Source organism: Bombyx mori, chromosome 10 (assembly GCF_030269925.1).
Source record: "Bombyx mori chromosome 10, ASM3026992v2".
NCBI classification, from domain to species: domain Eukaryota; kingdom Metazoa; phylum Arthropoda; class Insecta; order Lepidoptera; family Bombycidae; genus Bombyx; species Bombyx mori.
Genome location: NC_085116.1, coordinates 1518049 through 1534579, shown reverse-complemented (window position 1 = coordinate 1534579; position 16531 = coordinate 1518049). Strand labels below are relative to the sequence as shown.

General features: G+C 33.7%; 2 protein-coding genes across 7 annotated transcripts in view; one reads left to right on the top strand and one right to left on the bottom strand.

Annotated features, from left to right (window-relative positions):
* LOC101737830 (TNF receptor-associated factor 4) overlaps nucleotides 1-5392 on the top strand; it is a 154931-nt gene extending 149539 nt beyond the window's left edge. For all 5 annotated transcript variants that reach the window (XM_021350820.3, XM_021350822.3, XM_004930285.5 and 2 more), the window contains 2 exons: nucleotides 647-4939; nucleotides 5039-5392. In XM_021350820.3, the coding sequence (XP_021206495.1) occupies nucleotides 647-1000 (354 nt within the window). In that variant the 3' untranslated portion in view covers nucleotides 1001-4939; nucleotides 5039-5392. The remainder of the gene's footprint in view (nucleotides 1-646; nucleotides 4940-5038) is intronic.
* Nucleotides 5393-5997: 605 nt separating this feature from the next.
* LOC101737596 (probable DNA replication complex GINS protein PSF2) lies at nucleotides 5998-8621 on the bottom strand. 2 transcript variants are annotated; one of them, XM_004930283.4, is made up of 4 exons: nucleotides 7844-8621; nucleotides 7230-7402; nucleotides 6859-6956; nucleotides 5998-6196 (listed from the first exon to the last, which is right to left on the bottom strand). In XM_004930283.4, the coding sequence occupies exons 1-4, from the start codon at nucleotides 8086-8088 to the stop codon at nucleotides 6119-6121; spliced, it is 594 nt and encodes a 197-aa protein (XP_004930340.1). In that variant the 5' UTR covers nucleotides 8089-8621; the 3' UTR covers nucleotides 5998-6118. The 2 variants fall into 2 exon arrangements, with proteins under 2 accessions (XP_004930340.1, XP_062526357.1); XM_062670373.1 differs by having other exon boundaries at nucleotides 5998-6956.
* Between the last annotated feature and the right edge of the window lie 7910 nt (nucleotides 8622-16531).

Sequence of the window (16531 nt, the reverse complement as noted above, 5' to 3'; positions counted from 1 at the left end):
AATCCTGCAAATGCCGAACAACAACATTTATTGTGCCGTCGATTCACCGAGCAAAAACTGCTGATTGATGAATTATTTTCATTTACTCATTACTTAAACATCCCTAGGTCGCCCTAAGAAATTTTAAAACATTTTTCATTTCCTGAATAAAATCATTGCCAACACTAAAATATCGATCACAGCGTCAAAAGCCCTTTGTTTGTAAACAAAGATCGCGGCGCAATCATTAATAGCCGGGTGAGTAACCGCAGGCGACTCCGAGACTGAATTAGCCTCGGTTAGTCACCGCGAAACTAAACTGTCAACTTAATCATGTCACGGTTTGACGGCTAATATCTATTGTAAAAATAAATCTTAGATATCGTCAAAAAGGGTTTTTTAATTCTGTTGTATTACATTGTTGAGTTTTTGTAATTACTTTCTGGTGGAGTGTCGTACTTTGCAGTGCCAAAAATATCAGTAAAATTTTTACTCAATAGAGTAAATGACGCGCGGATCCACAGCAAATAAAAAAACAGTCATAAATATTAATTGCTAGATTCATAAAGAAAATTAACTACGCACAAATATAAATATCTGAATAAATAGATAAATAGCTTGTAGTTTCAGCCTCAACCAAAATAATTTTTTAATTTATTAATTTCAGGCGTCGCTCTTCCTTAACGGCAATGGAGCTGGAGAGTCCACCCACATGTCGGTTTACATCAAGATACTGCCCGGAGAGTACGACGCTTTGCTCCGCTGGCCATTCGCCCACACTGTCTCCTTCACTCTCTTCGACCAGAGCTCCAGCCCGGACCGAGCCTGCAACATTGTGGAGTCATTTGTACCGGATCCAACGTGGAAGAACTTCCAGCGACCCTCGAAAGAGCCAGACGCATTAGGATTTGGTTTCCCAAGGTTTGTATCCCACGAAATGCTCAAGAAAAGGAATTTCGTCAAAGATGATATTATGTTTTTGAGGGTCAAAGTAGACCCGAGTAAAATCGTTGCTGTTTAAATTAAAATAGTCCTATTTTTAGTTCTTGACAACACTGCCATTTTTTCACTGTCTATGACATCTGATTCGATTTTGACAAACTAGATTTCATGTCATTAAAATTTTATTTTAAGGAGGGTATGTAGAGATTCTACCCTCTCAAATAGTTGAATGATTTATATAATTTTTGGTAGCAACTTAAGATTTAAGTAGAAATTTAAGTAATAACAACGGCGCGCAAGTTTTGAACAAGTCATGATTAGCATAAGTAATTTAAAAGTCATCGTTTTTAAGTGTAAATATTAAAATCTTAGCATTTACAGTATTTTGTATATAATATCATAATATTCTTGTAAATATTAGGAAGTTAAGAAGCGCATATGCAGCATTGTTATTCTTTCACTAAAGATCTCTTGTGTTTCATTGCCGATTGGAAAATGTGACTAATGTTTTGAAAGGTATAAAACTTTTTTGCTGCGAGAAAATATCATGAAAAATATGAACAACCTGTTGAAGTCTATGGAACTCTAACAATATGGATAATAAAGAAGTTTTAAGATAAACGAGACTGGTAATATTAAAGCAGAATATAAACATTTAAAAAGCAGAAGAAAGTTAATTTTTTACCTGCAAGAATTTTAATGATTTTATCTGACCTAAAGTCGATAAAACCACTTGTTTAGATAAAATATTATATGTCGCTAGTAGATTTTTTTTTAATAAATAATACACAAATTTTTATAGGTCACTGCAAAAATTTTGTGTAAAATTAAATAAGCATGTTCTGTAGTATTTTTGTTGGCCTTAAGTGAGTTATGTCAAAGGCTTTTTGAAAAATTCTCAGAACTAACATTTTCATTAGATATTTTAAAATTTAAAACATGTTCTCATTGTTTTTGGTAAACCATATCATGATGGAGTCTAAAACTGATTGTTGGCCATTTTAAGTCTGAAGAGAAATAAAATATTGATAATTTGCTATTTTGTTTTTGGTTGTACCATTGTTTCAAATATAGATGTCCTATTATTAGGACATATGGTATGTGAACTTAAAGGAAAATGGCAAAATTCAAAAGTCTAAATATTATGTCACTCATAAACTTCAATGAAATTTTGTATTTTTCAAACAGTTGTATTGAGTTCAAGTTACATCGGCAGATCTTTGTAAATAAATAAACATAATGTTTAAATTGTTGATATATTATACCTATAATAATTTTTTGCACAAAGTTATACTTAATGTGAACTGTACATATTATAGATATTTGCAACGAAGTGTTTCCATATTCTTAAAAGCTGGAGTTAGACCAAAGTATAGATATAGCTTTGCGATTGGATACTAATGAATACAAGGTCTTAGGTATACTAAACTAATAGTGCGTAAAATGTTTTTGTCTTTGTTAAAAGATGGATGGTGGTGTATTGCAGGTAGTCATTGCTAAGTTCATAAAGATTCATAAAGCAACAATTTTGTTCAAGAGTACTGATAACTAATGAGCCGTCGTTTGTTATAAACGTGTAACCACGACGCTGTTTATAAGCTTTATCAGCCATAGAGGTATTATATGCTTCTAAGTCACGGACACTTGATGCAATGGAATTAAAGACTGACGTCATTTAAGGGGAATGATTGGCACCAAGAATTAGGTATCTGCTTATTTAATCAAATTAAAAAATCTCACAATATGTAATAAATGATTTATTCTTTTGTTTTGAAGCACGGTGCAGTATGTATACAAAGACCTAATTGTATATTGTACATGAGCGAAGCATATCAACTTGTATCTACATTAAGCAGCTAAAGCTGTGTAACATAAGATTGTGTGTAAGGTTTATTTGCTTTTAAAACATGTTTTCTTTTAGTTGATACAGTTTTATTTTTAAATTTGGATACGTGAGGAATTCTTCTTGACACGTCAGCAGATTAAAATGTCATACTTGATAATTTGTTCAATAAAAACTAACAGCATTGGAAACTGAAACTTGTGTATTCATAATAATTATCAATTCTCGTTTATTTAAATTAAGATTTTTATATTATCTGTGTGTCTAATGTTTTGGATTAGGATCTCTATGAAACGCTTTCTTTTGTAAAATTATCTCAACCGTAAATGTGACATTCCAGTTAAAAACATTATAAATTAAGTTTGATTCGTAATAATCATTGATGGCCATAACTAACTACTAGTAATATACATACATAATTGTGAACAACAGAAGTATATGGGGTTTTTTGTAGTAATTATTTTACATAAATTTCCTTAAATACAAGTTTAATTCTTTTGATGGAACATACATTTAAAGGAATCTTACTTTAAAACAAATGGTCGTTTTATAATATACTAGACCAATCACCTTTTGGAAACATAGAAAATGATTAATATCCCTGTGCTTCTGTTTGAAAATACATGACTGAATTCTAAGTTCATTGACCGTTTGTTTGTATCTTTGATTAAATAATCCTTAATTTATGTAGGTACATAATTATATTAAATTTCAATATTTCTTTGATAGATAAAAATATAAATTAATATTTTATAGTTTATTAATTGAAGCTGCCTATCTAGATTATAATCTAGGCTAAGTGCATTTAAATTTAATAAGTACCTTATAGTGACATAAATAAGACTAACAGAGCAATTAATTAGGTTCGTAGTTTGCGTCTTCTACTTTTTTACATTTAAGTGAAGAATTGTAAATCTTGGTTTTCAGAAGAAATATATTTTTTTCTTATGAATTTTTTATTTTATTTCTATACAAAGCAATTGTAAGGGATTGTTAAAACGAAACTATATTGACAGAAAATAACACCAATATGGAACTGTTAATGTAGGGATCAGGTAGTAGTAGCAACCCGCTCGGCGGTGTATCGCCTTCCGACAGGCTGGTTCTGGCCCAGCGGGGTATCCCGGAACACCAGCGCGAGGCGGCCTGGTAGGGCCGCCGTACCGCGGAGACCGACGTCGTTGGTCGTTGACTATCGCCTCGACGACTCGTCGGTCGGGCGTCCTCGGGGTGGCGCCGCGTGTCTGGTTGTAGCGTTGACCGCGGGAACCTCCCTACTCTGACCGGGTTCTGACCCCAGACGGAGATCGGACGTCGGGTGTAAGAACGCAGGGGTCATTTAGTGCGGTACGGTCCTAAAATTCCTTGGGCCCGCGGTCTCGCATTCGCGGACCAGCCCCACATACCCCGCCGGGGATCTCGTAGGAGGTTCGGCCTCCGGCCCGAAAAAATAATAATAAAGGGACAGGTAATAGCAGGGGTAAGCAATACCTCGGATTTTTAAGCGAAACCGATCTGGAAGCGTCAGAACACAACTTTTATAAAGTGGCACCACACTATAAATCTCTTTTAATGGCCACCGCTAATTACACAGGTATGCAATGAAATCCTCCTTTAAAATTTTTTGTCATAAATATGACGATTTAAATGTTCTGAATCTATACCCCTTGGCCGATTTTTTCCATCACGTCTAGATTTTTTGATATGTTTTTTTTTTCAAACCTTTATGGAACTCAAACTACTTATGGAATATTTGTGCTGATTTAAAAGTCGTCGCTATACTCACCGGATTACAATGAGGGTACACAAAGTTTTGCCGTTTTCTTTGTGAGTGGGACAGTCACGCAAGATAAAAACTTTAAATCCTGGGCTTAAAAATGTGTCTCAGAAACCTTTGGTGCCAAGTGAGAAAAAATTTCTGCCACCACTCACATAAGGTTGGGACTCAAGAAAAACTATATCTAAAATTAATATCAATGAATAATTTCAATATCTAAAAACCAAAATTCCTCGAATCAGTGACGCAAAATTGAAGGAAGAAATTTTTGTAGATCAACAGATACTTACGTGAGCTAATGAAAGATGAAAATTTTAATTCGAAGTTGAACGAAGCAGAAAAAAGAGCTTGGGCGGCTTTTGTGAAAGTTTGTCATAATTTTCTTGGGAACAGAAAAAGTGAGAACTACTGACAAATCATTCGGGAGCTTCTTTTTGCTTATAAAGCTTTAGGATGCAATATGTCACTCAAGATTTATTTTTCCGACTCTCTTTTAGATCTCTTTCCTGAAAATCTTGGAGCCGTATCAGATGAATATGGTGAAAGGTTTCATCAGGATATAATGCACATTGAAAAACGCTACAGTGGGAAATGGTCAGCAGCAGTGCTTGCTGATTTCTGTTGGTCAATTCGCTGAGAAACTCCAATAGAAACGATGACAAATAAAAAAACCACAAAATAAATCTTCTCACCATATAATGAGATAACTGACCGATATATATTCATTTTGTGACTATAATTTCAGATTTTTCACTGTAAAACTTAGACCGAAATATGTTTTCATTTCGTTATGATAATTGATATTTTAATAATATTGTTTGTTAATTAAATAAATATTATATGGGAATCTACGTGTGGTAACTAATTGTATGTCAGATTCCGTGTTTGGAGCACAAAATATAATGAATTCATCTATGAAAAAAAAGTAGAAAAAAATAATTTTTTTTGTAGACCTGTTACATATCGCACCCAGGCGACGGGACAAGGCAGCCGCCGTCGCCCAAAATTTATCTTGTCGGGTCCTCAACATCCGCTCTCGGTGCTTTTAGGTCTTTAAGCAGTGGTCATTGTCTTCGTCGAATTCATCGATTACTGACGCGTTGACGAACTGAACTGAAGAGTTCGACGTGCGAGCTAGTCCATAGACACAGCCCACTTAATTTCCCGCCGGATCTTCTAAGTGGGTCGCGGTTCCGATCCGGTGGTAGATTCTGCGAAGCACTGCTTTTGTTAGGGCTGGTGTTAGCATATTTTTCCAGGTTGTGCCCATGAGCCCACCTAATGGTCCGCGCGTAGTTGAACAGCCCCGTAGGCTACCGAAGATTAGGCAGTGAAAAATAAAAACTGTTGAGATTTGAGGTTTCGGTCTAAAACAACAGGTTATCAAATGTTTAATATAATAAGATCAACTCTAAATGCATGCAATTTTAAATATCTAAAAAGAATAAAAACAAGGTTACAATAAGTGTTTTTAATGTTATTACCACTTTTTGATTGTTACCAACCACTTTGTTACAAAATCATTAAAAAGTATTAAGAACTTACTAAACTTAAACTACACTTAACTACACTTAAAACTATGTATTTTGAGAGCTCCCTGATTGACTGAAGGTTGAACTATTTAAATTGAGCGATGGTGCTGTCTTTTTCGTTTTCTGTAAAACAAAAAGTTGATTATTTGTTACAAAACTGTACTGCAAGTACATATAAGAATAATTGCACTCAGATCTTCAATTTTAAAGCCCACCCAAATAACCTTGCTAAGCATCTAACGGACAACCAAATGACAACAAGAAGACTGAAGAAGAGTGTCTTCAGATCTACTAGATCCAGTGTAGATTCACTGATATGGACATTGTGCGTGTACTGCCTATCAAATTATTTTTGTCAAAACTACAGTTGAAAGTCTAAAGACAGCTTACTGTAATTTACTCTATAAAACAAATAAAAAAATCTTCAATACCGAATTTAAGTTTAACAATGATATTGATAAGACCAGGTTTACAAACTCCAAATTACCGTAGTTACTAAACCTTAGGTTAGCTGAACTCACTGCACACTCACAGTTTTAGTTTTGGTAACACACATCATCATCACAACAATGTGATTTGCCCTTCTACTAGGACACGAGAGTGAAGTCTAGAACAGAAATCCAAGGATCCTTCAGAGTAGAATGCATAAATGTGTCACGTATAAGATGGTCCGAAGGATGGTACATACATTCAGAGATATTCGTAAAAAGGACAAAGTGGAGATGAAAATACAGAAGGATGTGTCTAAAGGAGAGTATATTACAATTTGTCACACATGTTCTTACCATTTGCATCCTTAAGAGGTTGTCCATAGCAGCAGGTAGAAGAGGTTTCACTGAGTTTATTTCCATCATTGTTAAATGATCTAATCTGCCATAGCCACCTGAAAATGTCAATTATAAATGTCCTGAATTTAACTTATGACTGAGTAAGTCACATTCTATATTTTTTTCTTATCTTAATTTAAGCATACCATTCTGGTGTTAAGTTGTTACCGAAGACCACATATCATCATTATAGGCTTTCTGATCCATGCAGGTTTACAATATCATCAGTTACAATAAAATAAAATATAAAATCCTCTCAATTCAAAAATCTTTAAAATGTAAGTTAAAAGTACTTAAAAGTAAAGTATTTTAAAGGAATCATTACAAACCTCCAGTTTTCATCAATGCATCCATTGATGTTCGTAACTTAGACATTCTTATATCCCAGATGTCTTTGATAATAGTCTTTATTTCTGGTGCATTGGGAACATCTTCGGCAGCTGAACCAAGTATCAGTTTGGCTTCCACCATATAGTGTTCATTTGGCATCTTTGTGAAGAATCTGGTAGTTTGATAATTTTAGGAAGATTTAATGTGAAAACTTTGACTACTACAACTACTTGCTTTATCTTGCTGATAATTCTCAAACGCCATTTAATGATAGATTTTATATTTACACACCCTTTCATGAGTACTGGCAAAGATATATTTATTGACCAATGAACTTCAAGTTTTTTAATCATGTTACAATTTGAGATTTATTAACAGGTAGACCACTAATAGTTATTGTTTAGTATCAGTGTTAGAATGGATGGCTCTAGAAGGTATTTATAACATAAACCATAATAATAAAATATACTTTTTGATTTAAAATTAAGACATGGAAGTTGTATAAACAAAATATTAAATTGTATCTGGAATAAACTGGACCACCTAGAAAGATCAAAGTTTTGAAACTGGTGTGTTTTGTAAAAAACCAAATTTATTAAATATATTGACAAACCTGGAACGCTTTTCCTCTTCTTTAATATTCTCCAAAACTTCCACGTCCATCCAGTCAGGAGGGATAACATGGCACTTTTGTTTCTGCTTTAGCATGATAGCCAGCCAGAGTGGTACGTTCACAGGTAAACCAGCACGAAACGGACCAAATTCACCGCATATCAAGTATATTTTATCATGGGTAAAGTTTGGTGTTATACTGATTATCCGATTCTCACCAATAAACTCGATTTCATAAGGTTCCATTATTATTTTTATGGTTTTAATAATTTATAATCATTTAATAATATACATATATTTAATTTAATTCATTTTGGTTAAAAATTTAGGAATATTACCTACCTTTATCATGTTTTTATTTATCATATTTTTTTAGGTATTTTATATTATGACCTGGTAACTAAGACTTTTAAGTCATGTCTTATTTTAATTTATACTCTTATTTTTATGAAAAATGATGAAATGAAATGAAGATAATTAATTTGAGACATTAATTAACTGGGATGAAATCAAATGAAATGAGATGAGATGATATGGGATGAACTATAATCTCAGTAAAATGGTGGTCATTTACTGAGATTTTTTCGTTGGACTTTTGGAGGATCCCGAGAAGTGACGTCCAGCGGCTTTGTTTCATTTTCCCACATTTTTGCACTTTCACAGATATTAAACAGTTAATAAACCACCATTATTACACATATAAACCCAAGAAACACTAAATAGACAAAATAAAACAAAACACACAACTTCACTCCTCGCGTTCCCGCCAAAAAGTCGCCTTATCTTTATCACTGATCTCAAACGTCATAGAGCGAGATTAGTAGACTTGCCAGCTAAAATCGGTACATTTGTACTATTTTGTACCCAAAATCGGTATTAGTCAAAAAATATACAATATTCAATCAAATGCGTTTATTTATTGAAAAAAAAACTTACATACTAATTTATAACAATCATATTTAAGAATAAATATTTTTTATACCAATATTGTTTGGCCATAGCTGCAGTCATCGTTGAATTAATTTCAAAATCATAGCAATTAGCTGTATTATAGAGTCGTTTTGCATGTAATAGACCAGTGATTGACTCAGTAGACAGCCTATTTCGCTGTTTTGTTTTCAAAAGAATAAATATGCGTTCAACGTTAGCGGATGAATAGGAAAGTGATAAAATATTAAGGATGAAATTAGACAACAAAGGAAACATTTGAGTTTCATCGCCACGTTTTAATAAAGTTACTTCTTCCCAAAATAGTTCTACATCATTAGGAAATGTTTTGATTTATTCACAATTTCTTAAAATGCGCTACTCTATCAATTTCCTGGAAATCATTGCTCTGAACAATATTGGGAAAGAGCCTACTTTTAAGTAGTATCGAAGTAGTCTTGCCAATTTTAACATGTTTTGGATCAATAATGTCTAAAAGTGTCAAATCGGTAGAAAAATCGGGAGAATTTCCATGTATACTCTGAAATCGTAGAAAAATCATTTTATTTCGGTATTTCAATAGATCAGTGCCCATATCGGTAGATATACCGAAAAATCGGTAGGTTCGAGACCACTGATATTTACTCTTGTTTATAGAGCTTAATTGTTTGACTTTGAAACTCAAATAGTAAGTGTTCTATGCTTTGACATACTGACATAGTGATGCAGATTTTTTGGCGGTAAGTGACCACCATTTTACTGAGATTATATTTCATCCCAGTTGATTAATGTCTCAAATTAATTATTTTCATTTCATTTCACTCCATATTATCATTTTTCATAAAACTATGAATATAAATTAAAATACGAAAATACGAAAAATGACCTAAAAGTCTTAGTTACCAGTTCATAAAATCCCTTAAAAAAAAGGAAAATTGGCGGGAATAACGTTTAAATAATACGACTTAGTAGATCGAATTTATGAAATAAGTTTCATAAATCCAGTGTTTTAAATAGCTGTATGAATGGCGATACTGGAAGTAGGTAATTAAGTTTTAATTTACATGTTTTCTTTAAATTTGCTTATTTAAGCGTCATCTATGCTACATTTAAATAACTGACATAGATGGTTTGTTTTCACTAAAGCTGGCGTAGTTCAGATGATTGAACTAGGTGGCACTAAAATAAAAAAAATCTACTTTAAAAAAAATCGTAGTTATAGAACAATTTTAAGTGGAATCGTAAATAAAGAACATTAAATAAGTGGGTATTATTTTTGTGAATTGCTTAATTTAAACTCAAATTGCATAAGTTAGCCTTACATGTAATTTAGTCGTTAGCATAATCCTGAAATAAAACGCGAAACTCGCTCACTCTTCATCTCTCTGCATAAAAGTAAAACATTGAAATTACCATTTAAAATTATTGACGTCATTTACGAGTGGCGATCGATGCAAATCGTTTTGGCAGAGTGCAAACTCCTAATTACTCCTCGTAAATTAGGGTAGCCGGTTGACAATGTCTCAGACGGGTGATATTTATGGCTCTATATTATTGGTGGGGACTCACCCCCTTGTGTCAGAGAGAACAGTAAGTTTATGCGTCTCTTAGTTTGGAAAAAACACATACATTGCTCTGTCTATAAACTGATCACTATGTATTTCATTCGCCCAATTTCAGTGCTAAGTCTACTATTTCGTCGGAGTTTTTAGTAACGCACCTATTCGACACTATGAAAATGGCAATAAATTTTATTTTGAACGAATCATATTTAATCTGTAGAGTCTATCTTTTATCATAGAAAATACTAATATTTCATTTATTTTCTGGTAAACCTTTGAAATATGTAAACATACTACAGTGAAATAATCACAAGAAGAAAAAGCATTCAGCGATTTCACGAAACATAAAAACGTCACAGATAAAAAACATCTTGGAGATTTATAAAAGTAACCTGTCTTGAATGCGACAAATAAATAACAGATGTGTCTGCACGAGCGAAAAACACATTGTCTCCGAGCAACAACATTCAACATCTTTCTTCTTAAATCTGCATACAAATTCGTGAGATCGCGCCCGGAAATTCAGCTAGTCATTTAAAACCCATTCTGTTTTAAGGCGTTTTTTCGCGCCATAAATATGTCAAATGTGACATTCGATGCATCTAGCGACATCTATTTTCAATACGTATGTACTTCCATTACGTTTACTAGTTTCAAATTTCCACAAAAGGTGGCGGTTAGAGTCACAACTAACAGTATTTTCCAAGTTCTTAATTAAACGAAACTAATGTTTTTTGTTTGTAACATGTCCAGAATAAATTCATTAAATACACCTATTAGTTCAAAATACACAAAAGTCATTTGAGGTACGTTGACGGTGCTATGGTAGAAATATTTCATTCAAGTGCAAACAACAATTAATTTATACATCACTTCTTTTTTTGTCTTTATTATCCAATCGTCTGGAAGAGATCCCTTCTTATAAGATGAACTTTCAATTCTAATATTATGGTATATTTACTAATTTATGTATATTAACTATGATATCACAAAATTTCGACTCGACTTATAAAAGACGCGTCGATTCATAGAAAATCATTGATTTATGAAGGGGGTATAGTCAAAACAAAGATAAAAATGAAACGGAAGTGCTGTTCCAAAGAGGAGATATTTTTTAAACTGCTAATTACTCCGGTAAGAACAATGAACTAACATTTTCATATATCTACGTCCCTTGTGGAGTGTAAAGTGAATTATTGTAATTACGCTTGGCCTCTGCCGCTTGCACAGAACTTTCATACTATCTTATGACTGTTGTTACGAACTTTTGTATAAGTATACAATTTTATATATTTCATAGTTTTTCACTGACTCCTGTAAGCATTATTTGTTGACGTAATTTTAACTATTTTTACGGCTTAATCTCTGTGGTTGCTTACAAAAATTCAAATGTAATAAGCTATGGTTGCTTATTCGTACGTGGCGACGAAAACTGTAAAGATTTCGAATTGTATTAATATAATTGCTTTATTGCAATTGCTTTATTTTAAATAAATGGGAGATCAACGTGAACGTAAAAAGTATGTTTAATTACGTTTACAATTCGTGATAACTGACGAAAATACTAATTTTAACAAGTTCTTATTAGAAGTTTGTAACGAGATATTTCGCCGACGTTAACACGTCTGACTAACCTAATAATTAGCAAACGCATCAAGTTCCGATGTCAAAACTACTTAAATAAGTTCGCTCTAATATCCTGACTAATACTAACAGGATAAAAAAGATGAAATTAATTGTTCGATTTGCTATAGAAGTATGTTTTTTTAGTTTTTAAACTACTATTTATCTATATTATTTAAGACAGCGATTTGTTCAAATGACTTGCGCGCTACCTGCGCCATATTTATGGTACTATGATAAAGACTTATTTTTAGTATCACATCACTCATATCACTCTAAATTCTATTTTAATTCATTATCTATCTGTGCTTGATCTTATTTTCATGATGAATATCTATTTATATATGGAAAGACAAAGAGTTATGTAAAAAATATATTTTCTCAATTGTTTGTCAATGTTTTTCTCTTCTTGTAGGAGCTTTAGTTTTATTGATTTTGTATTAGTATTTTTTGTTTATGGTTCTAGCACACCAAAAAGAGCAAATGAGAGAGAGAGAGCTATATGATTTCATATAAATAAAATGAATGTAGGTAATTTGGTATCGGTGATGGATAGTCAACATCGTTGTGTTTTAAATGTTCTATGTTGTTAATAATGTTGGTTCGTAATCACCTCCCTTGGTATTCGTATTTACCCGACTGATGTCGGGCAAAGTCGAACACTAAGGGTTTTGTTTTTCTTTCATATCGTTGTAATTTATTAAAAAAATATAAATGTTCATTAGTGAATAAGTGAGACAGATAAGTAAACTTTATAATAAAAAAACAAAAAAAAAACTGTGATCAAATTCCATGTTTTATTTAAGTTTTCCCTTAGGTGTTCGTATATCCCCCACTTTCCCCTAATTTGGTATCAGTGATTATGGTCGAATTTCGATCGTTGGAAACACTGGTCATTTATATCAAGTTTGTACGTGTAAATACATATAACTTTACTCTGAATGTTTAATTATATCAGTCGGAACATTGTCGAAATAATTGATGTTATGTATCTTAGGTAAATGTTTAATGTAGTATAGGTAATCCGACACGTATTTGTTAAATTTTTTAAAATCTCTTTTGATTGTAATAGGTCTAATTAGATATCTCAGAATAAGTATAGATTTATAAATGTAATAATCAAATGAAATGGTTGAATATCCCTGAATATCTCCACATAAGTTCGGAAGCTATAATTTATCAGTTGAACCGAAGTCTTAAGTGGCCACATTAAGCCTTAACCAGCCTACAGGGTGCTATTACATTCTTCGTCATAGATAATAAGTTGTTACTTGAACTTTAACTTTAGGTGAGAGATAAATTTTCAAGGAACTCGGCGTATTTCTAGAATTAACAGTTTGAGTGTGTGCCAAAAGCATTGGAGTTTTTTTTATAAAAAGTGTTCTTATATTTTAAGTTATTGTTGCTATAGACGGTAGGATGTGTTCAGAGCTCATCTGAGGTTTCGAAGTTACTGCAGCATAAGTTTAGATAGACTCCGGGTGATAGCAACTGTCCACCCAGCGTTATAAGATTACCTACTTGTCTTTTCTATTGTTCAACTCTTACCCACAAAAGCATTGCGGCAAAAAAGGTTTGATGTTATTGGCTGGGTAGATATGTTAGAGGTATTTTGTTGTCATATATGCGTGCTCACAATGCCTCACAGTTATTGAATACGTTTTTACTTTTAGAGGTTCGTTGTTGTTAATGATAATTACAATCCTAAGTAGATTGCAAAATTACATAAAATGAGCTAGTTAAAATAATTGAGCGAAAATTGTTTTTGTAGTTTTTAGAGCTTAGATTTGGAAACGCTGTTTTAATGAAATATACAGATAAATATATTTAATACACTATTTTACTATGATACTTTAAGGTGATGGATGATTTACGTATACATTTGTAGTCGTCGTGGCCTAAAGGATAAGACGTCCGGTGCATTCGTGTCTAGCGATGCACCTGTGTTCAAATCCCGCAGGCGCGTACCAATTTATCTAATAAAATACGTACTTAAAAAATTTTCACGACTGACTTCCACGGTGAAGAAATAGCATCGTGTAATAAAAATGAAACCCGCAAAATTATAATTTGCGTAATTACTGGTGGTAGGACCTCTTGTGAGTCCGCATGGGTAGGTACCACCGCCCTGCCTATTTCCGCCGTGAAGCAGTAATGCGTTTCGATTTGAAGGGTGGGGCCGCCGTTGTAACCATACTGAGACCTTAGAAGCTATATCTCAAGATGGGTGGCGCCTTTACGTTGTAGATGTCTATGGCCTCCAGTAACCACTTAACACCAGGTGGGCTGTGAGCTCGGCCACCCATCTAAGCAATAAAAAAAAATCAATAGGTTACGTAGATTAAATAAGATGGTTGCGATTGAAATCTTGAAATTTTAGATTTTAATAATATGTAACTCGTACGCTTATTCATTCTTCCTTATATAATACGTGTGAATTTCTTATAATTAAAGTATGAACATAAGTGCCATCTGAGTGGCGTCGGTTCTGGAGCGCTCGCGTTTTTTCAACCGTATCTAATTGTTCTTACTTCATTATTGCATGATTTGTGAGATTAATATGTTCGCTTATTTCAAGTTTAAAGAGATAATTTTGGGCTGATCGAATTAAGGAAATGATTCCTTAATTGGAACGAAGTTCCTTATGGGAGGATGCGGAGAGGTATCCTAACTGGGAAAAAACGTCCGTAACGTAAGATTTTTATTAGTAATGCACACAGTGTACGTCTTAACTTTGTAATAACGTACAAAAAATAACATATTTTTTATCGTTAATTGACCACGATCTCAGAGCGTTCGTTTGCGCAATACACAAAATCTTATGCAAACAACCGTGAATGAAGTGTACCACAATAAGTTCGCACGTTACCGAATGACCGTGGGTTATTGCGAAACATCCAGTTTTATTGTCTTTATACCTCGAACAGAACTTAAAATTAATATGAAGTCGTCGTGGCCTAAAGGATAAGACGTCCGGTGCATTCGTATCGAGCGATGCTCTGGTGTTCGAATCTCGCTGGCGGGTACCAATTTTTCTAATGAAATACGTACTCAACAAATGTTCACGATTGACTTCCACGGTGAAGGAACAACATCGTGTGATAAAAATCAAACCCGCAAAATTATAATTTGCGTAATTACTGGTGGTAGGACCTCTTGTGAGTCCGGACGGGTAGGTACCACCGCCCCGCCTATTTCTGCCGTGAAGCAGTAATGCGTTTCGGTTTGAAGGGTGGGGCAGCCGTTGTAACTATACTGAGACCTTGGAACTATATCTCAAGGTGTGTGGCGCATTTACGTTGTAGATGTCTATGGGCTCCAGTAACCACTTAACACCAGGTGAGCTGTGAGCTCGTCCACACATCTAAGCAATAAAAAAAAAAAAAATTTTAATAATAAGGAACTTCGTTCCTATCCGGTGTCCCACGATACAACACGTGTTTTTTTATAAATTTATTGCGATAGTCTATTCAAATCAGGATTCTTTTTGCCTCATAGTTTTAAAGTTTATTGGCGATATCCGTCGGCTTTATTATCCATTTACTTCCAAGCTGGTCGTGAGCTCGCATGAGCAGCGTGAACAGCGTGAGCATGTTACATAACAGTATGCTATGTTTCACGCATGCCTAATGAAGATTTGAACGAGAAAACTCTCTTGCCTCAATCTAAGCAATATCTCTATACAGAACCCGAAACACATTAAGTATTGTATGAAATGTGACAAGTAATATCGGCGTAATGACCCCAGGATCAATAACGGCAGCCGTCCACGTCATCCTCAGCGTGACGGACAATCTTCCCCTCGTACGTGATCTGGGAACGAACGTGAAACTCACTATAAATCCACTGAGCCGTACCCGAACGACCAGTCAAGGTGGACCTGCGAAGATTGGTTAGCTTAGTAGTATTTAGTAGTATTTGTATTTATGTAATGTTTTAACGTTTTATGTATACTAGAGGTCCCGCAGTAGTCGAAATTCGACTATAATTAATTGGAATTGTAAGTTTGGACACTATTATGACTGTATTTTATACTTCTATAATCACAAATTTCGCCAAGACTACACTATAAAAATTATTAATAAAGACAAACAATATTTAATCTATTCTCAATTTGACCACAGACGCCAAGAACAAAAGTTTGAAAATAAATAGTATGCATGCGTGTGTGCGTCAAATACATGGTATCTAGTGTGTGTACTGTTTTCTTTATTGATTTAAGGTATCTTTTATGCATTATTTAAAAAAAAAATTAGCATTGTGCACTTCTTCTCTATATTCTCTATAAATGTGGAAAATTTCATACTCCTCCGTCCGCGCAAGTTTCGTAAAAAGGGATACAGTGTTTTTGCTTCATGTATTAATATATAGATAAAATATGGGTTTAAGATTATCGTTTCGGGAGCCAAACCTATTAAACTGAAATGTATACTAACTCATCACAGTCTGGCATATATGTTCATTAAGCGAATGAAAGCTAATCAAGCGCTTGAAGCTCACTGAATTTCTTGTTGGATGTTCTCAGTGGGTAGCGATTCCCATTCGATGGTAGATTCTGCGAAGCACTGCTCTTGCTA